Source organism: Palaemon carinicauda, chromosome 16 (assembly GCF_036898095.1).
Source record: "Palaemon carinicauda isolate YSFRI2023 chromosome 16, ASM3689809v2, whole genome shotgun sequence".
Taxonomy (NCBI): domain Eukaryota; kingdom Metazoa; phylum Arthropoda; class Malacostraca; order Decapoda; family Palaemonidae; genus Palaemon; species Palaemon carinicauda.
The window spans coordinates 128,400,219-128,421,738 of NC_090740.1; the positions used below are offsets into that span (position 1 = coordinate 128,400,219).

The following is a 21,520-nucleotide window of genomic DNA, read 5'->3' on the forward strand; positions in this document are numbered from 1 at the left end:
CTTCGAGGCCAGGAGGGTGAGCATGGGCATTGTCCAGCACTAGCAGGCATTTCAGGGGGAGGCAATTCTCTTTCAAATATTTTTTCACAGTCTGGCTGAAACAAAGGTTTACCCCCTGGGTGAACAAGGATCTTGTTACTCAGGAGGCTTTGGCATTAGACCTCCAAATCACCGGAAGCTTCTCCCCCGAAAAGCCTTGAACTCGGGGTGCCTGCTTCGATGTCCCTTCTCCTGCGTCGTCTTCGGCCTGGGCACGCACATCACTGAAAATGGGGCTTGCCTTCTGGAAGGTTATAGTTTTGGTGTCTCCAGCGATTTCCTTGTCCTTAATCCAAACAAGCAGCAGTCTCTCCATCTCATCATGGACCCGACTCCTCTTGCTGGAAAAAACAGTCACGCCCTTAGAAGGTGCTGCTGCTTTGATGGCTTCCTTCTGTTTCAGGATTGTTACTATCATAGACGGATTTTGACCATATTCCTTCATGATTATATTTACTGTAACCATATCCCAGCCTCGTATTACTTGATTATTTCCATCTTCATCTCCATAGAAAGCATCATCCTCTTCTTTCCCTGCATATCAGCAACATTCTTGGAACCCATAGCTAATAAATTAATTTGAAATCACAACATGATACAGTACAATAGTCACAAAAGTGAGATCACAAACACAAAGTCAATGCGTACGATACTGCTGCCAAAATGAAATGAGCGAGACACCAATGCGTATATGCATGATGGAATACAGTACTGAAGATGCTGACCAATAGAAGAGCAGGACCTTATGGCGGTAAATAGCATCTGAGGAGGGAGATAACCAGTGGGAGCAAGGGGAGGATGGTGGTGAGTTTAGGGGATAGCGGCGCGTGAATTTTGAAATCAGTCTAGAAGACGGTCGGGCTCTCGTACCGTACCTCGTTTCGTCACGCGAACTTTTTTCATGGTATGAGTCTTAAAATTCTTTGCATCTCGTTTCGCAGCATGAAAATTTCGTGAGCAGATTCTTTCATGTCGAGAGGTATGATTATAGATATATATATGTATACATATATAAATTTATACTTTAAATAGCATATAATATTTTAAATTGTTTTTCTAATAACCCAATCCCATTTTCTAGGTTCCTAGTGACTATGTACTCCAGCAGGAGATGTACATCGAGGATGAGACGTCGGACACAGACGAGTCGGTGAAGTCTGTAGAAGAAGGGCAGCCAATATTGGGGACTAGGAGGCGCCGAAGGCCCGTTTTATTTACCACCGAGCAGGAGAAAGACCTGGCAGTATGGCTTGAGGCTCATACCTTCCTGTACGACAAGGGAGACCCCGAGTATAGGAACAAGCCGAGGAAGGACAGGGTGAAGAAAGAGAAGGGGGACAGCATGGTGCCACCTGTCCTGCCCCAAGAACTGGAAAGGTGGATCCGGAGTATGAGGACTAGATACGGCAAGCTGACAAAGTCAAAGAGTGGTGATGGCAACGACATCCGGGTCCAGTCAGAGAGGGACAAATGGATCCTGAAGCTGTTTTCTTTCATAGGGAGACATATTCAACGGTCACAACAGCCCAAGACCCAAGGCCCAAAGGAAGTATGTAGAGTCATTTTGTATGTCAGCTTTTGGTTATTGTAATGGCTAGCTATCATTATTACTTGCTCCTTTGACTGCACATAGTTCATTACAACACTAACTATATTAAGATTATATAGGTATTGAATATGAAAACACATACAACATGTTATAGTGCTTTTTTTTAGAACCCATACATACAGTAATCATGGTGCGTCGAACAAAGTATGATAAATGTTCACAAAATGTGAAACCTACGGGAAGGATTTTATGAATTTGTCGGATGTGATTTCAGAGTGCTGCCACAGCTTCTCTGCCTCCCATGCCTTCTCCCACTCGTGACGTGGTTGAGATCGGCAGGCGAATTACTTCTCCAACCGCCACCTCTTCCTCCGGGACCTCTCCCATCCACATCGAGAACCTGATTCTGGACAAGGTAAGAAAATATTAGTTATTACACAGGGTATAAACACAATAATCAAACTTCATGAAGATAATGATCTAATAATGCTGATATTGATAATAAGACCTAATTAATAATAAGAAAATAACAATTCCCTTCTTTATTCTCACAAAATTGACATGATAGTAAATGAATAAACTCTCGAATCCACTAACCTAACAACCTAACTAGCATATAATTACGTATGATTACTATAATAAATTATATTTAAATGCTATTTTTGTGCCCCTGCAGGTCTTTGACCAGCATCAGAAAGTGATGTCCCAGTTCCTAGAGGCCCAGGTGAAACTGAAAATGGAGGCTGTGAAGGATAAAGACCTTGACTTTTGGAGGACGGTGGTGTCGGAGCCCTTGGCGCACCTCCTGAAAGGCGTTGACCGCAGATTTGCGGGCAAGATCAATGCTGAACTCTCTAGCCTTGTATACAAGTATCAGGGGCTAAATTTTGATATTGAACAGATGCGGGACAGGAACCGCATGGCTCCGCCACCTGCAACACCTCAACCCTCCCACTCCACTCCTGGCCCTTCCAACCGTTTCTCTTCACTACCAGACAACTTTGCGGACATATCTTTGAAGGATTTTTATGATTTTCTGGCTGCCAGCGCTAACCGAAGGAAGTAAGAAAGGAGAGGACGATGGCTGATAAAAGGCAAGCAAAAAGAGAGTGTATGAATATTAGTAGATGGAGAGACCTCTGTCGTGGCCATCCCCTAGGGGGAGTTCCTAGGAACATGCCTCAGTAGTAGTAGTAATAATACTCAAAAAAATTTTGTTAATGTGTAATAAAACTTCAAACCAAACAATCGTTACTCTGTTTCCTTTCCATATACAGTATATGATTTTTTTTTGTATCTTGATATTATGGGTTAATATAAGGTGATAAACAATTAATTCGATAATGTGAAGTGCTTAAGGAGGTGCTGGTCACGTCCTAAGGGTGTGTCAATAGATATTTAATACTAAGAAACATGTAAAGTGATATTGAAATTGGTGACATGTAATGAAATAACTTTTGGTCTTTTGCTGTTTAAGTACTCTGCTTAACATACTTTTAAATCCTACCCTCCTGTCATGAGACACTCCCATAGATTGAGCAGTACTCCTTTAAACACTCATGTAGCTCCTTGGCACCGATTGTTGTCCTGTGGCCACGCCTCACATGGAGTTCAGGGATATTATCATCCCTCCAAGAACCAGGTACTAGGTCGTGTGTGTTGGGGTCCTCCTGGTCTCCCTTAGTGTTACAGCTGCCCACCTCCCTCAACATATTGTGAAGAACACAGCAGGTCATGATGACAGCCTCCACCCTGTCGTGTTGTAGCTGCATGCTAGTATGCCGGATGCCAAATTTGCATATGGGATGAGAAGAAAAATAAAACACAATTAACATACCAGTAACACGAAATATATTTTAACTATATAATTTAAAACTATTTTAAGTGCATTGGTATAAGGGTAGTCACAACTGGGTATTGATAGATGCTTGAAAGGCAGATTATGCATTAATAATTATATCCATTTAATATGAATGTACAACATAGAACCTTACCTATTTGCCATAATGCTTAAAACATTTTCTACAACTCTTCGTGCCCTGCTGACTCTGTAGTTGTAGATCCTCTTGTCATGTGTGAGGTTTCGTATTGGATACGGCGTCATCATGTAGGGCTTGAGCGCGAAAGCATTATCACCCAACAGGAAATAAGGAACAGGAGTATTGCTGGAGTCACCTGGTAGAGGTTCTGGAGGAGGCAGGTTGGCTTTGTTGTTCAGCATGTCAACCAGCTTTGACTGGGTGAACACGCCCCTATCAGACTGACCCTACAGCCCCCACCTCCATATACAGGAACTTGTAGTCGGCATGCACTACAGTAAGCATCACTATCGAGTAGTATTTCTTGTAATTAAAATAGTTCCTGATCATCATGTATCCCATCGATGGACCCTCTTGTGTTGGGAAAGTTCCATTTCTCCTGGAATGCCGTGGCCACATTCCTCCATTCCTCTGCAGTATCCGGCATTTTGAGGACCCTGTCACTGTCGGCTGCTACTATAGCTTTGCAGATGTGTTGCACAAAACACTATAATATATAGCGGGCCACCTTGAAGTCATATCCCAGACTTTGTAGGTGTCCCCCGTGGCCAGGAATCTGAGGGTCACTGCCACTTTCAGGGCAGGTTCCGGGGGTTTCCTGAGGAATGTCAACTTCTTTTGAGGGTAGGGTTTGAGGGTAGGGCATGACTTTCTCCACAATATCGTGAAACACGGGTGCATCCAGCCTGGTTAAGTTTTTGAATAAAACCGGGTCTTCCATTTCAACTTCCAGCATCAGGTTTTCTAAGTGGCCATGGGTCTCCGCCAACGTAGGTATGGTCGTACCCACATGCTCCTATTTTTAATCCGCCTTCTTTCCTTCAGTTGTGTTATGGCTGCCACTGAAGTCACAAAGCCAAGGTTGTTGTTGAACAGGAATGTCCTGCATAGTTCAGGGTCATCAAAGATGTCTTTATTGAGGAGCTGTAGTAAATCCATGTTCAGTACACTGTGGGTTCTGTGGCTATGTTCACTGTGGGTTACCTGTAGAGACTGGTTTCCCAGTGGCTGTGCCTTTTTATATACGCAAGTCCCATGGATCACGCCTGCCGTCATCCATATCACATGTATATCGTGCACACAGATCACTCCCGCAGTATGCCCGATCAATTGAGATGTCGCAACTTGCTCAGTGCGATTCTATCCCATATACAGCAGTGTATCACATGGCGATGTATCTCCCTTATTGCTCTGTGCCTATGGTGTGCATCTCCCCTGGTTGCCTACTCTACATTATAAGTTGCGTATGCCATGGTGTCCTTGGTTTCGAGAAATATGTGCTGGAATAACGCCTGAAAGCACATGCCGTATTCAAATTTTTGCCATTTTTCCATATCTCCTCTGATTGCCAAGGCCTACCGCAGAAATGTGACCACAGCTTAACCTGGTTTATGTTTATATACTTGTTATGTTTGTGACCTCCATGAGAGGTAGAGTCTGGCAATGTCTAGGATCAAGTATGGATTTAGCTCCAAATTTATGCATACCTGGTTGTCACAGTGTTAAATTCTTACATTCTAGCACAGATTGGCCTGGCCGTTAACTCCCAGGGTTAACAAGGGGACAGGGTGCCTCTAAACAGCTTCCACAAAGCACAGAGTAGCACCCCAGGTCAGTTACCAGCCAGTTAGGTTTTGGACTTTGGCCCAACTAAGGGTGAGTCTCCATTGTAAAGAGTATAAGGGTTTTTATATAGTGTTGAAACAATTTATAAATCTGGAAATAATTTTTATTTTTTCCTAACAATACAATCCTGAAGCTGTTTACATAATACTGGTCCTGCCATCACCTTTCCCTAGGAAGTCCTGCTGCAATTGCAAAGTGACGATCAGTTATTAGTGCGGATGTGAGCGCTTTGGTTGGTCTACCCTGTGCTCCCCCTCTTCTAACTAGAGGAGGATAGTTATATCTCACGTAAAATCTTAACGGCTAGTTTCAGCTATTGCTGAAATATATTTCCATCATAAAGAGCTCCAGGTGTATATAGTTAGGAAAAATACAATTGCTCCATAAATGGAATACAAACCTGAAGCTATTTATAGGGATATTACTTTTGACAAAGCTGAAAGACAAGCCATTAAAATTTTAGCTAATGTTAGCCACCTACCTGCTAGAAGGGGGGGGGGGGTAATAGCTACCCCTCCTCCTCACTCACCTGTGACTGTAATTCACTTATGCTTTTGACTTGGATGGAGGACGGTTGTTACCACTTTTCCTCCACCAAATTTCTGGACAGCCATTATTACTAACTTTTTTTACTTTTCCTTTTACAGTTTGTGTGTATTTACCTTCTTGTCAACAATGCGTACCTGCCCTGGTCCAGAGGGCCATTCCTGCGGGACACTTATGTCCTCCATCAATACCGATCCTCATCGGTTGTGTCCTTCATGCAGAGGTCAACGTTGTGATGCAGGTAACACTTGGAATGAATGTTGGGAGTGGTCTGTCTTCCATTGGGAAAGGTTTGGGCGACGATGGAAGAAGGGAAAAAGGGATTATTCTCTGGGGTCTTCCTTGAAGCACAAGAAACCCAAAGCTTCTTCCGCCCTCTAACCTTCTTTCAAAGTTACTGCTCGACTGGTTTCTTCCGGGGAACTGTCGAATAGTAGCGCAGGGCACTTGATTCCTGGACAACCTCGCTCCTTGAGAGATGGTGTTGCTTCCCCTAGCAAAGTGGCCCCGCCTCTCCTCATCAGGTAAGTCCTTGTTACTCTCTTCTATTTTGCAGTTATGGCTGTTCCTGGGATTGCCCGGTCCAATGGGGTGCAGAGTTGCTGCGTTCTGCCACTTCCGAGGTCGAGCCGATGGCCCCGCATAGTGTCGATCTTCTGGTCCCTGAGGAGTCTTCTGCGGCCCATCCTGCTGACTTCGGTCCTGCCTCATCTTCTGTTCCTGCCGCCGCTGCCGAGAACTGCCCTCTCCCCCTTACCGAATTCTCTTTGGGGTTGGAGCAAAGCCCAAGGCAAGTCTCTCCTGGGGGTGATCACCTCTCGTTCGTGAGAGAGACCGCCCATAGACTCCTCTTTGGAGGTCTTTTGGTGACTAGCTTGCTGATCTGCCCTCTCCTGCGAAAGCTCACCCTCACGGCCGTTGACCTAGTCGAGCTTGTGCCTCTCTTCCTGCGGCAGAATGACCCCCTTCGGAGGATCTTCCATTGCCTAGAGCTCGTCGGTTTGATGCCACTCTTCAGTCACGCTACGCTCCTCCTGGTTCCCGACCTTCGCCCATGTCAATGAACTCTGCTCAGTCTTGTTGGTGGCTAGCCTCTTGACGTTCATGTTCTTCGTCAGGCCATCTTTCCTCTCCATCTGGTTGTCAACGAACTGCAGTTCGTATTCCTCCACCTGGTGCCAGCCACCCTGTTGCTTGTCTCTTGCCGACTCGTCAGCATGGAGCTGTTCACCATTCGCAACCTTCTCCAGCGATTCGCCACTCACCTAGGATTTGTTGTTCATCTCCTGGTTGCTGATCGCCGATAACTAGCCGCTTGCCAGCCCACTGGGGGCCTTCGACTGTTCGCCTGTCACAATCCACTCTTTGTTTGCCAACATCTCAACAGTCTCCAAAGAAATTGGAAGGCAAACGACATCAGACTTTCTCTGCTTGCCGATCGCCCTGACGATCAACAGTTGACCGTCAGTCCGCAGCGGCAGTTCATCGGCAGGCGACCTTGCATGACTACTGTCCAGGTGCACAGCAACCCTGAGAATCAGTCACCAACCGTCATCAACATTCGCCAAAACGTTACCATTCTAGGGAACGGTTTCACTTACGTGAAGAGAGGCTTTGCAAGCCTTCTCCTTCACGGTCCTCTAGGCACCCTCCGGAGCGACGTCAGTCTCCTCCTCGCCGTTCGCCTTGACCTCATTCTCCTTCCCGTAAGCGTAGGACATCGCTTTCTCTGGTGAGAACAGAGAAAGATATGGTTTCTTCTACTCAGCAAGTGTTTAAGGTTCCGAGGGAACCTCTTTCACGACCTGTTTCCCTTCCTCAGAATGAGACTTCAGCACCTCAGCCCTCTGCTTGGTCTACCTTGACGGTGGGCAAGTCATTCCCTTCGGGGGATCTCGCCGATAGCACTTTTACAGGCCAGGAGCCATGGTTTGGAGGCCAGGTGATGGATGTTTGTTCTGTAACTGGAATACAAACCAATGCTATTAATAGAGGTATTACTTTTGGCGCAACTGAAAGATGAGCAATTAGATTTTTAGCAAAGGTTAACCACTCATACCGCTTTAACTGGGCCTGGGGTTAGTAGCTATCCCTTTCACTCACACACTTGTGATTGTAACTCGTTTTTGGCTAGATGTCAGGATGCCTGAAAACCTTGAATCAATCAATCAATCGTTTTTGGCTCGGATGGTGAATGGTGGTTATCGCTCTTCCTCCTCACCAATGTGGACAGCCATTACTAATTATTTTTTTGCTTTTTCTTTCCAGTTTGTGCGTGTATGCCTTCCCTGCCAGTGATTGTGTATCTGCCCTGGTCTCGAGGGCTGTTACTGCGTAACCTCTATATCCGCTGTGAGTATACCGATCCCCACCGATTGTGTCTGGCTTGTAGGGGTAACGGTGTGATGTGGATAATAAGTGTAGTGAGTGTCGGGAGTGGTCTTGCCTCCCAGTGGGAAAGGTTTGAGCAACAACATAAGAAGTCTGAAAGGGATTCTTCTTCTTTGAGGTGTTCCTCGAAACAGAAGAAACCCAAAGATTTTTCTTACACCCTCCCCCCGACCTTCCTCTGAAGCTTCTTCTCAACCGATTTCCTTCGGGGAACCGTTGAGCAGTAGTGCAGTCCCTTCAACTCCTGGACAACTTCGGTCCTCGAGAGACGGTGTTGCCTCATACCCTGGGAGAGTCCTTGTCTTTTTCCTCTTTTTTGTAGTTGTGGCCATCCTTGGGATTGCCCGGTCTACGTTCAAAGGAGGTGTTGGTGCAGCTTTCTCAGCGGGGTGCAGAGTTGCAGCGTTTGTCTGCTTCTCTGCTTCGGAGGTTGACCCTTTGGCCCTTCTTAGCGTGGATCTTGTGGTTCCTGAGGAGTTGTCTAGTGCCCTGCCTGCCTACGCCGTTCCTGCCTCTTTCTCTGCTCCTGCCGCTGCAGAGGACTGTGCTCCTCCCCCCCACCGACCAAACTTCAAAGGAGGAGGAAAGTCCAAGGCTTGTCTTGTGGGTGATCACCTCTCGTTCGTGAGAGACCACCCATAGAGACTCCTTTTCAAAGGTCTGCTGATGACTAGCTTGCTGGTCAACCCTTCCCTGCGGAGGTTTACCCTCGCCTAGCTCGCTTACACCTCCCATTCAGACCTGCTCCTTTGCCTTTGGTGAAGAGACGTTTGTTCAGCTCTTCAGAATCTTCTGCTGTGGGATCCCCTTCTGAGGATCTTCATCTTTTGGCTCTTCTGGTTACCGACCTTTGCCCGTACCTTTGGACTTTGCAGTTTGCCAGCCTTGCTACGTTCGACAGACCACCTCGCTTCGTCATCTGTTTGCTGTTGAAATCTGGTTCGTGGCTCGCCGGCTGAACGTCCTGTTGATTTCCCATCGCTGTCCATCTTCTGGCAGTTGCTCGTCATTCACCGACAAGGATCCCTTCGCGATCCTCTCCAACGGCTGACTGTCCTTCCAAGGGTCACAACCCTTCCCCGGTTTGGGGCTGATCTCCGACTCGCTGATCACCACATTCTTGCCAAGATTCTTGGACATGATGTGTTCTATCATGCTTGTGGTATTTTTAACTTCATCCCAGAAGCAGGTCTTCTGAAAGATATTTAACATCTAAAATGACATCTTAGATTTATGGTTTTAATTGAATATTCTTTTATTTTTTATTCACAAGAAAAGATATCTGCATCAATGACCTTCGATGTTAGGATGCTAGAAAACCTCAAATCAATCAATAAATCGCTGATTGCCCGCAGTCTGCCTCTCACCAACACGTCAGCACTTGCCAGCTTGTCCGTAGCCTTCGGCTGTATACCGGTATCTTTCTCGTTCCCCAACGGCTCTTCACCCTCCTAGAGAGGAAGGCAAACGACATCAGCCTCGCGTTGCTCGTCGTTTGCCAACTCATCGATCGCCTAGATGATCACAGATAACAAGCAACCTTCAACATCTGGCCGTCAGACTGCTGCTCGTGACCTCGCTGCCACAGCACAGCGACCCTAGAAACCAACCCCTGATAGGCACCAATGTTTACCAGAACGCCAATACTCCTATGAGCAACGCTGTTCATGGGAGGAGAGGCCTGCTAAGTTTTCTCTTGCTTGAGCTTCCGAACTCCCTCCAGAGAGACAGATATAAGTTTCCTCCCCATCGTTCGCTTTCTCCTCGTTCCCGTCCCCGCAAACGCAGAACGTCGCATTCGCGGGGGAGAGGGGAAAAAGGCAAGATGCAGGAGTTCAAGATCCCAAAGAACCCTCTTCCACTGCCAATTCCTTTTCTTTTAAAGGAGACAGCAGCACCGCAGCCTTCCTCGAAGACTTCCCTGACAGCAGATAAGACTTCCTTGCGAAAGCTTTCTTCATCGTTCCCTCCAAGGATCTTTCCGATAGTGCTGCTGTGGGTAGGAACTGTTGTTAGGAGCCTTGGTTTGGAACTGTGCTTAGGAGCCTTGGTTAGGAACTGTGGTTAGGAGCCTTTGCAGCAGGTATCCCACCGGCTCGTCCATCTGAAACTCCATGGATCCCCCTGGAAGAGTCTTCCTCACCATCTTCAGACCTAAGGCGAAGATCCACGGTTCCTTCCCATCGAGAAACTTTGGTTTCTTCCTCTCCCCTGAAATTGAAAAGACAAGTCCCTGATGAGGTGGTCTCATCCAGGGTCAAGCTGCCCCATCATCAGGATGTTCAAGGGAAGGTCAAGTCAAGTGTTGTCATGCCCTCTCCTCCTCGCCATCTTGCTCCACAGCCATCAGTTCACATCAAGTGGAGTTCTCGCGCAGGGAAGAGTCCTTAGAAGATTATTTCTGGCTTTTGCTCATTGAGGAGGTCCCAAGCTGCCAGTCCTTCATGAGAAGAGGAACAGAGAATGTCTGAACATGCCTTCTGGCAGGTTTTGGCTTGCATGAGGTCCCTCAGTTGGTTAAAAGACAGGGCGATAGGTCCCCAGGAGGACAAGGAGACAGTCCTGGACTGTGTCTTTGGCACTCAGAAGCCCCCAAGTCCAGCGCAGCTTTACCCTGGTCTTGGGATTGGAGAGAGCCCATGGAAGGTTTCTGCCCAGCTTTCTGACTCCTCTAGTTTCCTTCGCTCAGACTCTTCCTCGAAACTCATCCCACTTCTGGGTTTCCAGCAGAGGAAGTATTATGAGATCCTTGACGAGCCTCTCCCAGCCCTTCCTCTACACCATTCCTTAGAGTAACTGATGAAGGGGATCTATAGAGAGACTTTCCGTGCTTCAAGTGTCATTTTCAGCTTTGGAGATCCTCAGCCAAGAGAAAGTGGCAAAGTACACCATGCAGGCTACTTTGCTGAATCTCTGGTTGGTGTCAGTGAGAAACCTGGAGGGGATCGAGGATTTTTCCAAGGAAAACTCCAGGAGGACGATGGAAACTTATTGTCGGGTACTCGTACTTTAATATCGAGTTCCTTGCCCATCAGGTAGTAAACTTGTGGGCGAACACCATCTTAAGACGTAGAGACTCGATAGTTTAGAAATTCCATTGCCAAGTCCCACACTGCAAGATAGTGAAACTCTGGAACTCCTCTATGGAGGGCTTCTCTGAGCCGGGGCATGTTGAGCAAGCTGCAGAGAATGGAGGAAATCCCACCAATACTCCCTCCTCCATAGGGCCTTGACATCCAGGCCTTATAGACCACCTTCTCTCTCTCGCAGACCAAACAACAAAAGGCACCACCGAGCAGGTCTGCAGCAACGGACAAGGTGTATAAGTAGCCTTTTCTTGCCAAGGGCAAGAAAGGCTCCAAGTCCTCCTGTAGAGGGAAAATCCTAGAGAAAATAGCTGAGGCCGCAAACGCTAGGATAGGCGATCTCCACTTGTCCACCAGTGGGGGGATGCCTGCATCGCTGCTGGTATAGGTGAATGCAGCTCAGGGCCGAACCCTGGATAGTCTCAATGATTCGTTCAGGGGATCTTGGTAGATGAAGAGTTTAATTAATTCATTTATTATGATGGTCAACTAGTTAGGTCTGAATAGTCTTTCCTTTGCATGTACACCTTTATTTTTTTTTCAAGGTTTAGAGTCTGAGGAGAAAATATGAAGGATTGATATCCTTTAGGATGTATTGACTCACTAAGTTTTGTCCAGATTTTGATGACAGCAATTCCTACTTCTTGAACCTTTTTTTGAATGTTTTAATTTTTATGCTCTGTATGCATATGTACAGTATATGTCTTTTACTACACCTTTGTTTAAATTACCAATATAGCAGAATTTATTAGCTTATATTTTTATTTTTAATTTCTTGCTCTTTTTATTTATGTATATATATTTTTTTTTAATCTGCAGAATGAAGACATTGCTTCACCTTATGTAGGCCTTTCTGATTATGAAATTCAGATACAGAAGAATCTTGAAGCCAGAGCAAAGTTTATGAATTCTTTAGATATATTTGCGGCAAAAGAAAACCTTTTGGAACTCAGTCCCAAGCCAGTTAAAAGAGAAAGCAGAGGAATTGCAAGAGAACGAAAAACTCCTCCAGAACCGTAAGTTATTATTGCATAGACCATTTACTTTGTGTTAACTACATCTTATATATAAGTCTTTACCCTCAGAGACACTATTCATAAGACATCTTGGTATGTTTGTATGTTTGATAACTGTAACAGTCTTCCCTTCTTGCTTGAAAGAGAGGAACTTTTTTATTACTATATGTACTGTACAGTAAAACCTCATTATCTACTGAGTCTATTAAATGTGATTAAACTCTTGATACCATTATAAAGATGTATGCTGAAAATTCACTTAACGTGGCTGCTGATCTAGAAGAGGGTCAGGGTGGCAAAATCTTTTTCTGCTTGTTTCAAGTAAAGGGAATGTTGGCCTTAAGACTTTAAGTTTTTCCCCTTCATCCTTCTTTTCTATATAATTTTTATTTATTTTTTCCTTGTACCTTATTCTCTTTTATATTCCTTATTATTATTCCCTTTCTTATTCTCAATATCCATATCTTTCTTACTTTTATCCTTATTTTTTCAATATATTCTTGCTATATCAATTTTATTTATTACAGATTTTGTATAGATGCATAAATTTGATGTGTCTTTCCCTGTCAATTACTTAAGAACAACCAGTTTCATGCTCCAGCACACACATCGCCTCTGTTGCTACTTTGTTCTGAGACTAATACAAATCCTTTCGCTCTTTACAGTTGTTATGATCTTAAAATCGTTACAGGTTCTTTTACTATTTAAACTAAATGTTTCTGACCACAACCAAATAAGATATTGGAAATGAATATAAAAAGAAACTAAAAAACACACAGCACGTTTATTCACAAACTTATAAAGGTAATCAATGTTACATCTTTGGTTACTTTAACTGACAAATCAAATCGATCAAAACATTAATAGAAAAGGGAACAGTCAGTAAGGTAGAAATACTTAAGGAATATTGAACAGTTTTCTGCAGCTGCTGAGACGATACTGGTATGGAGGCTTCAGGCTTGAGAACGTAGCAGAAGGGAGGCTGAAGTTCAGGTAAAACTGGCATAATGACCTCAGATTTTAAGTTGTCACAGAAAGAGTGGCATCAAGATGGGACATCGTAAGACTTCTCCAAAAATTTGATGATAGTGTTGAACTAAGGCCAGGCTGCAGGCAGTGTTAGTTACTTTTTGTCACAAGCAGGAAGGGCTGGCTGCTTCAATTTGTCTCTTCTTTTCAACCATAACAGGATTTTGGAGATAGGCGTTTGTCGTCTAAAGGGAAGGTTGGAAATGGGCTCTATCAGACTTCTGGTCTTATCAGGTTCTTTTCTCGTCAGGAGGGGGTTCCTATCTGGTTTGGACATAGTTCCTCCCTTGTCTTATGTCCTGTCCTATCTCTCTTGGGCAATCTCTACTTGAAGTTTATATACCCATGTATGGGCGGAGCTAATTGCAGTGAGCAGTCGTCATTTCCATATAAGGAGTTTTTGACAATTATATGTCATGATTGGTTTCCTCAAAAAAACGCCCACTTCGATCACGCCATGGAAACTTCTAGAACAAATTTCTGATGCAATCTGGACCTCCTATTTAGTCAACAAACGCGTGGCACGTGTCCACCCGTGATGAAATTTTCAAAAACACGGATATCCTTTGAGGCTTGGTTTCTCAATATATGCTGATTCTGTTGATTAAACCAACAACATCTTGGGTCCAATCAAGACAATTCCTTTATCACTGCAGGCACTCGTCAAGGCTCGGTTTGTTTTGCAAATGCTGACGACAATGAAGTGATGACAGCTTTGACCAAACATTACGGTAGTCGAATCTCGTGTCTCTGCTCACACTTTGGGAATAGATACGTTTGTCTTTTAATGATATATTCCTTCAATAGTAATGTATCTACCCATGAGATCAGTGGATATTATTTTCCCTAATGCAGAAAACTAGCCAAAATACTTTCTTGCGAGGTACAGCTACCCACTGCTAGTGGGGGCGGATAACGTGTAGACTAGTCGCCCCACACACACTCACCGGTTGAGTTACATCACTTTTTATTTTGGCTCAGTAGAGATCAGACGTTCCTGCCCGTCTCTCCCGTCAGTCTTCGTTAATAAACTGTTTAATTCTTTTGAACTCCTTTATATTTTCAGAGGGAAAGTGTCGTGTTGTGGAGATTTAAACCATGCGGGTTTGTCCTGGTGTGGAAGCCGCTGATGTCCGCCGTACAGACGGACCCACACGAACTCTGTCTCTCCTGTAGGGGCCATTCGTACTCCAAAGAATCTCCATGTATCGTGTGAAGGAGTGGCTATCCTCCCATTGGCAGAAATTTGCTAGATGATGAAAGAAGTCTGAGAGGGACTCTTCCCCTTCGGGTTCATCCTTGAAGGGGAAGAAGCCCAGACATTCGTCTTCGTTGGGTAAATCTTGCCATTCCTATGCTGCCCAACCGGTTTCCTTTGGGGACTGTTCACGTAAGAGTGGTGGCCCGTTGACCCCGGGACAACCATAAGGAGGAATCTCGTCACTTCCTCTTGTTAAGTGGCTCCGTCCTCTAACGTAGGGGAGTTTTTTACTTTGGATGCTTTATGGCAGTTGTGGCCTTCCTAGAGGATTTTGGGTTCCTTCTGTAAGGAACGGCTTGTTGAGTCTATGGGTTGGGATACAGTGAGAGCACACACCTTCCCTACAAAGGGGAAGACTTCGGTTCCCCCTTAAAAATTCCAAAGGCCATAGGCCTGAGGAACCTCCTGTGTCCTTGGCAGCAGTAGTCTCAACACCTTCTTTTCTTGTTCAAGCTACTTCGGTAGCGAGCTAAGAGTTGTTGATGAATACCCCTTGGGGTTTCCCATCGGAGAATCCCTTCAGGGTGAACCCAGAAACTGACTGCAGCCAGGTTTCACCTGTTGCTTTTGATGCCTGCCCTCAGCTTGAGTCTTCTCAGTAGGCTGAGAGTATGCAAAGTTGGCTTCCACCGTCAGCTGATGTTTGCACGTCTTCAACGCCCTTCCCCTGATTGGTTGCCGCCCATAGGTTTTCTCAAGCAAATGCAAGACTCCTCCATGCTGCCTTCAAGCTCTTCATACCATAGCTTGTCAGAGCGGGATGATGAAGGGGTCGGCGGCTGTTTACCGCTCCCACCTCTCCCCGTCATGTCCGTAGGACACAGCAAAACGTCCTGCTAGGCCTACGTCTCCAGGAGTAGCACCTAAGGTTTTTACTGACAGAGTAAAACCTTTTTCTCTGCAGTTATGGCAGAGTGAACCTCATCAGTCAGTTTCTAGTTTGTCTCACTACAAGCAAACTGATACAAATTCTCGCATCACTGTAGAGCATGCCCATCCATTTACTCTTAGTGAGGGGGTTGGGCGAATTCCTCTGCTTGGCAATTTTTAACTCGTCTGCCATCTTCTCGCAAGTCCAAGAGTAGCAAGTTAGTGAAACCGTTTCGCCCCCACACAAACTTTTCAGCTTTGATGACTTCCCAGGTACGCTGCACGCAACCAACAAGGTCATACATCACCTTACCTGAGTACTCTCAGACAGGTAGCAAGCTGTTACCCTCTCCTCATTATTGTCGATCAACTTGCCAGTGTTCACCTCGAGAGCGCTCACTTAGTCAGCGTTTAGCTCAACAGAGGTCTCCCCGTCAACGTTTGCCTGGCCAGCATTCGCTTCATTAGCACTCGTGGCCAGCACTCACCTCGCCAGCTTTCACCTCTCCAATGATCGTCTTGGTAACATTCTCCACGCCAGCCCTTGCCGCTCCCCTATTTGCCTCGCCAGTGTTCATCTCACCAGAAACATTCACCCAAGCATAAACATTCTCCCTGCTAACAACATTTGCCTCGTCAACATTCGCCTTGTCATTGGTCTCTTAGTCATTTGATGACGTAACCAGCCAGTGTGTTTGTATCTATATTTGTTTTAGTTAATAAAGGAATTCAGATTAGCTGATATCACATTTTTAGTTACATTTAATTGTCTTTCAACTCGTTGATGCTGTTGAAAATCATATGTACTCTAAACACATTTTTGTTTAATCTCTCTCTCTCTCTCTCTCTCTCTCTCTCTCTCTCTCTCTCTCTCTCTCTCTCTCTCTCTCTCTCTCTCACAGAAAAAAATTAATATATTTATCTGACACTAAAAGTGAAGAACAAGAGAGAGAGAGAGAGAGAGAGAGAGAGAGAGAGAGAGAGAGAGAGAGAGAGAGAGAGAATTTATTTAAAGAGCATGTTAATGCTTTGTTTACAGAGAAACAGAAATAGAGAGAGGACTTTTTTAAAGTAACCATCTCTACCTTCTCGCTGATCGTCCGTCTCCTCCTGCGTAGCAATTCCTACACCTGTGTTGGCCTGTCTCTAAGGTGAAGTGACAATAAAAACACATTTTCTATTTATTATTTCTTTATAATTATTTTTTTTACATCTTCCTTTCATATTATGCATTTGTGTTATGTGTAATTACATGTAGTAATTTATTAAGGAGTTATCATAGGTTTTTGGGCTGTGGAACGAATTATACAAATTACAGTGTATTCTTATGGGAATATTTGCTCCAACATACAGTTGTTTTAACATACGAAGCAGTTCCTGGAACGAATTAAGATCGTATGTAGAGGTTCCACTGTACTGTAAACATGACATGTATTTTGGCTTATAAAACAAGCTTGTTGCCTTTTCAGATTCAGATGATGCTACTCTGTTTGCATCAGTTCCATCTCTTGAATGTAGTTCTGGGGTTGCTGAATTCCTGAAAAGAGATCTAGCTAAAATTAGTGCATGGTGCTGATTATGTGCCATGAAGTTGAATCCAAACAAAGCTCAAAGTATGATTGTAAGTAGGTTAAGGACAGATACCCTCAACATCCAGGACAAGAGGGATTCCACCCTTCGGCAATATGATTCTGCTGTAAAGAAGTTAGCAAAGTTTTTGAAAGACTCGGATGTTTAGACGATGACTGCCAATCTGGTACTTACCTTTTTCAGAACTTTGTTTGAAGGGGGATTAGCCGCTAGTACTATTACTACGATTAAGTTCGCTTTGAAGAAAATATTTCGGTTCGGGTTCAATGTTGACCTTACGGATTCGTATTTTTCATCTATCCCCAAAGCTTGTGCTAAGCTAAAACCAGCAACTCGTCCTCACACGGTTTCTTGGTTTCTAAATGATGTCCTTGAATTGGCTTCTGATATTGATAATGACTCATGCTCTTATATAACGCTTCTTAGCTTCAGGAGCCAGAATATCTGAACTCTCAGCATTATCTAGAGAGCCAAATCACATTGACTTTCTTTCTTCTGGTGAGGTGTTACTCTCTCCAGATAGACGATTCTTGGCAAAGAGTGAAGATCCACAGAATAGATGGACCCCCGGAAGATTGTCCCACTTCCTCAGGATCTATCCCTGTGCCCAGTTAACACTCTAAAAGCTTAATTGAATAGAACTCTTAATACATCTTCAGGCCCTTTGTTTATTAGGGAACATGGAGGAACTATTTCCCTGAAAGGAATTAGACAGCAGATTCTTTATTTTATTAAGCAAGCCAACCCGGCTTCAGTCCCACATGCCCATGATATCCGGGCAGTGGCAACATCAGTTAATTATTTTCATCACATGAATTTTGAAGAATTAAAAAGATGCACAGGCTGGAAATCACCATCAGTATTCAAACGCCACTATTTAAAATCTTTGGAAGCCCTTAAATTTGCAACAGTGGCAGCGGGGAACGTGGTTCCTCCGGATATAGCAGAACCATTATTACTAGGTCCTCTCTTCTTATCTCTCTTTTTTCTTTTAGTGCTTGTCTCCTTATAAGGAGCGGGCCGTCACCTGCCTTGCCTATTCTCCCTACCGTACCCTTGACATTCATTTGGTTTGCACCCTATCCCATGGTTATGATGTACATAAATTATTTGTGTCTTTTCTTGTTATAGTTAGACATCTCATGATCTTTGTTTGTTGGAAGCTTTCCCTAATTTTTATCTTTAAATTTTGGGTCTCTGACTCGGTATTGTACTTTAAGATTGGTAGATTAAGGTTTATTATTAAAACACTCTTAATTCAAATATTCTATTTTATTTCAGTTCCTTACCTTTATGTGTATTTCCAAGCTTTAGGACCAATTCTCTGTTATTATTTCACGGAGCGACACTGGTCGAGCCCAGAAAAGGGATTTTTGACGAAGGAAAAATCTATTTCTGGGCGAGGGACCTGTGTTGCCCAGTGAACCCACCCCCTTTTTTCCTCACCCTAGGCTGGTCCAAGGTTGGGGTGCTTGTAGGAATGAGGGAAGAAGCGTGGGAAGTGGTAGGGGTGGGGCAGGGTAGTCGTAGTAGCGGGCAGTCGTCGGATGTAGAATGGCACCTCGTAGTATCGGGGGATATTGAGGAAGGAGAGGACTAACTGGTAAGGGACCTCTGGTCGTGGTTCTAACACGCCCCAGTTATTATACCGACACTCAATTAGAGTGAGCAAGCTGGGTTTATTCCTGGCATTCCATGCAACTTTTTTCTCTGGTATATTTAGCAGTATTTATACCTTAGAAATGGTGCTATAAGGAGCATTTCACTGGGCGACACAGGTCCCTTGCCCAGAAATAGATTTTTCCTTCGTCAAAATCCCTTTTTTTAACTTGATATGACTTTTAAAATTTAAGGTATAATTTCCAATAACAAATTTACTTTTGAGAAACACATTAGGTCTGTGTCTTCTTCAATTGCACAAGAAATTAACTTATTGAGAAAGTCTTTTAAGATTTTCAGTGATCAATTTGTTCTGAAGAAGAGTTTTAATTCTTTCATTCTACCTTGTTTCGAGTATTGTTGTCCTCCTTGATCTTCAGCTGCTGATTCTCATCTTAATTTGTTGGACACAAACTTGCAGTTTATCATATTTCTTATTCCTGATTTAGTTATTAATATCTAGCACCGTCGTTCATTTAATTCGTTATGCATGCTGCACAAAATTTTTCATAATTCTGACCATCCTTTACATTCAGATCTTCCCTGACAGTACCATACCGTTCATAATACTAGCAACGCAGTTAATTCTAATAGTCGCCTTCTCCATCAAGAGGCTCAGTACTGCACAGTATTCTAGAAGTTTTATTCTATGAGTGACCACATGCATCTTCCTAATCTGGTAGTTGAATCGGTAAAAACTTCACAAGTTCAAACTTGCAGCAAATGTTTTCAGGTTGAACAGGCGGATATAAGTCTCTTGTTATATTTTATGTATGAATGACAAGTTTTAATGTTATTGTTCTTCAAATGTTTTATTTTAATTGTTCATTACTTCTCCTATAGTTTATTTCCTTATTTCCTCTCCTTACTGGGCTATTTTTTCCTGTTGGAGCCCTTGGACTTTTAGCATGCTGCTTTTTCAACTAGGGTTGTAGCTTAGCTTGTAATAATAATAGTAATAATAATAATAATAATAATAATAATAATTGCTTAGCAACTGTAGAAAATGAGACTAGGAGTAATCCATATAGATTACTCAGGTTTGTATGGCAAGGGAAAAGGAAAATTGTTTTCAAATTTTCAAGTTTCATAAGTATTTGATAAACTTCTTTTTTTACTCTTAAAGGCAAGAAATTCGCAGAAGCTTGAGACAACGAAATATGACACCTGATGGATCGGATTTACCCCTGCCTTCAGATAAGGAAGTAGCCCAATCGGAGAATCGTTATGTGGAAGACAAGCCACGACCTCCTCCAGGTGAGATTGATTTAGTTATTAGTCTCCTATTTGTAAGTGTTGTTTTTTTTATCTTGAAATCATTCATAATAACTAGAACAGGCACTTGGATGAGCACATGCTGTCACCAACGCCACATTTGTTACCATGGAAACAAATTATTATAAGATAGACAATTGAATTATGCACAATTTGGCACTGTTTCATGCAAATACTATAAAATGTGATCAGGATATAGCAAAACGACTTTTTTACCTTTTTGTGACCTTGGCCTTTGACCCAATCACTCCCCAAATCCAATCAAATTGTCTTTGGATCATGGCAAATCATCCCAACAGATTTCATAGGATTCAATCAAGTAGATTTTGAGTTATGCGAATCACATAATATATTTTAACAAACATAAATGAATAAATACATGCCTATCAAAACATAACCTTTGCAACGAAGTTGTCGAAGGTAATGAAATAAGTAAGTTGTACTAGTATTGTATCTTGTTCACTATATTAACCCTTTTACCCCCAAAGGACGCACTGGTACGTTTCACAAAAGCCATCCCTTTATCCCCATGGACGTACCGGTACGTCCTTGCAAAAAAATTTTATAATTTTTTTTTTTTCATATTTTTGATAATTGTTTTAGAAAATTCAGGCATTTTCCAAGAGAATGAGACCATCCTGACCTCTCTATGACAAAAATTAAGGCTGTTAGAGCAATTTAAATAAAATATACTGCAAAATGTGCTGAGAAAAAAATAACTCCTTGGGGGTTAAGGGTTGGAAATTTCCAAATTGCCTGGGGGTAAAAGGGTTAAAGAAGACTAAAGTTCATGATAGTGTTTTTGAAGTTTTGGTAGTATAGCAATTCAACGAAGTCTAGCATGGTTCTGCTGTACAACTTTATAGGTAGGAGAGAGTTTTAATAGTTTAATTGCACATCCAAGGTGATATGCACTAGTTTAATTTTGCAATTAAATACTGTGTGGTCCCCAAGGACTTTCCTGTAAAGTCTAGAACAGAGTCCAATAAAATAGGATATACCAAAGTGATGTCGTATTCCTTGCCCTAGGGCCAGGGTATCACTTGCAATGCACGGACTCAGTGTGTATAAGAGAGACCTATGGGTTCCAGCTCAATTGAACCTGTCACAATACTGTGAACCATTATTGAACCTAAAGACAATGCTTACCTGGGATTTTATATTTTTAAAATTTATCGTTTTTTTGCTGGTCAACTTTCGTTTCATAGCCGTAGTTGTGAAGAAAATAGGTGTTGGTTATTGCTCTTAGTTTTATAAGAAAATTTTGATAATTTTACCTTGTTGTGGACTGATTATTTACTTAGTTTTAACACTAGTTAATAGTGTTTATAAATTTGCCATTATTCAGATTGTATCTTTTTTTATAATGAATGTTCTGTCATGTATGACAGCCATTACTTCTGGTTCCGTTCAACATGGGAATTGGTGATGTTAGATTATAATTGTTTCAAAACTATTTTGTTCATTAATGTAATATGAGTTTTGATCCAACTTCCCTTCAATTATATAGTCTATCCTAAGCCTCTGGCTTCTTTGTAGCTTTA

The 21,520-nt window shown here is 43.2% G+C and overlaps 1 protein-coding gene across 3 annotated transcripts in view; it reads left to right on the plus strand.

Moving 5' to 3' along the window:
- Window positions 1-21,520, plus strand: part of LOC137655869 (WD repeat-containing protein 76-like) — a 476,385-nt gene that overhangs the window by 364,492 nt on the left and 90,373 nt on the right. For all 3 annotated transcript variants that reach the window (XM_068390064.1, XM_068390065.1, XM_068390063.1), the window contains 2 exons: window positions 12,096-12,292; window positions 19,828-19,958. In XM_068390064.1, coding sequence (XP_068246165.1) covers window positions 12,096-12,292; window positions 19,828-19,958 — 328 coding nt within the window. The remainder of the gene's footprint in view (window positions 1-12,095; window positions 12,293-19,827; window positions 19,959-21,520) is intronic.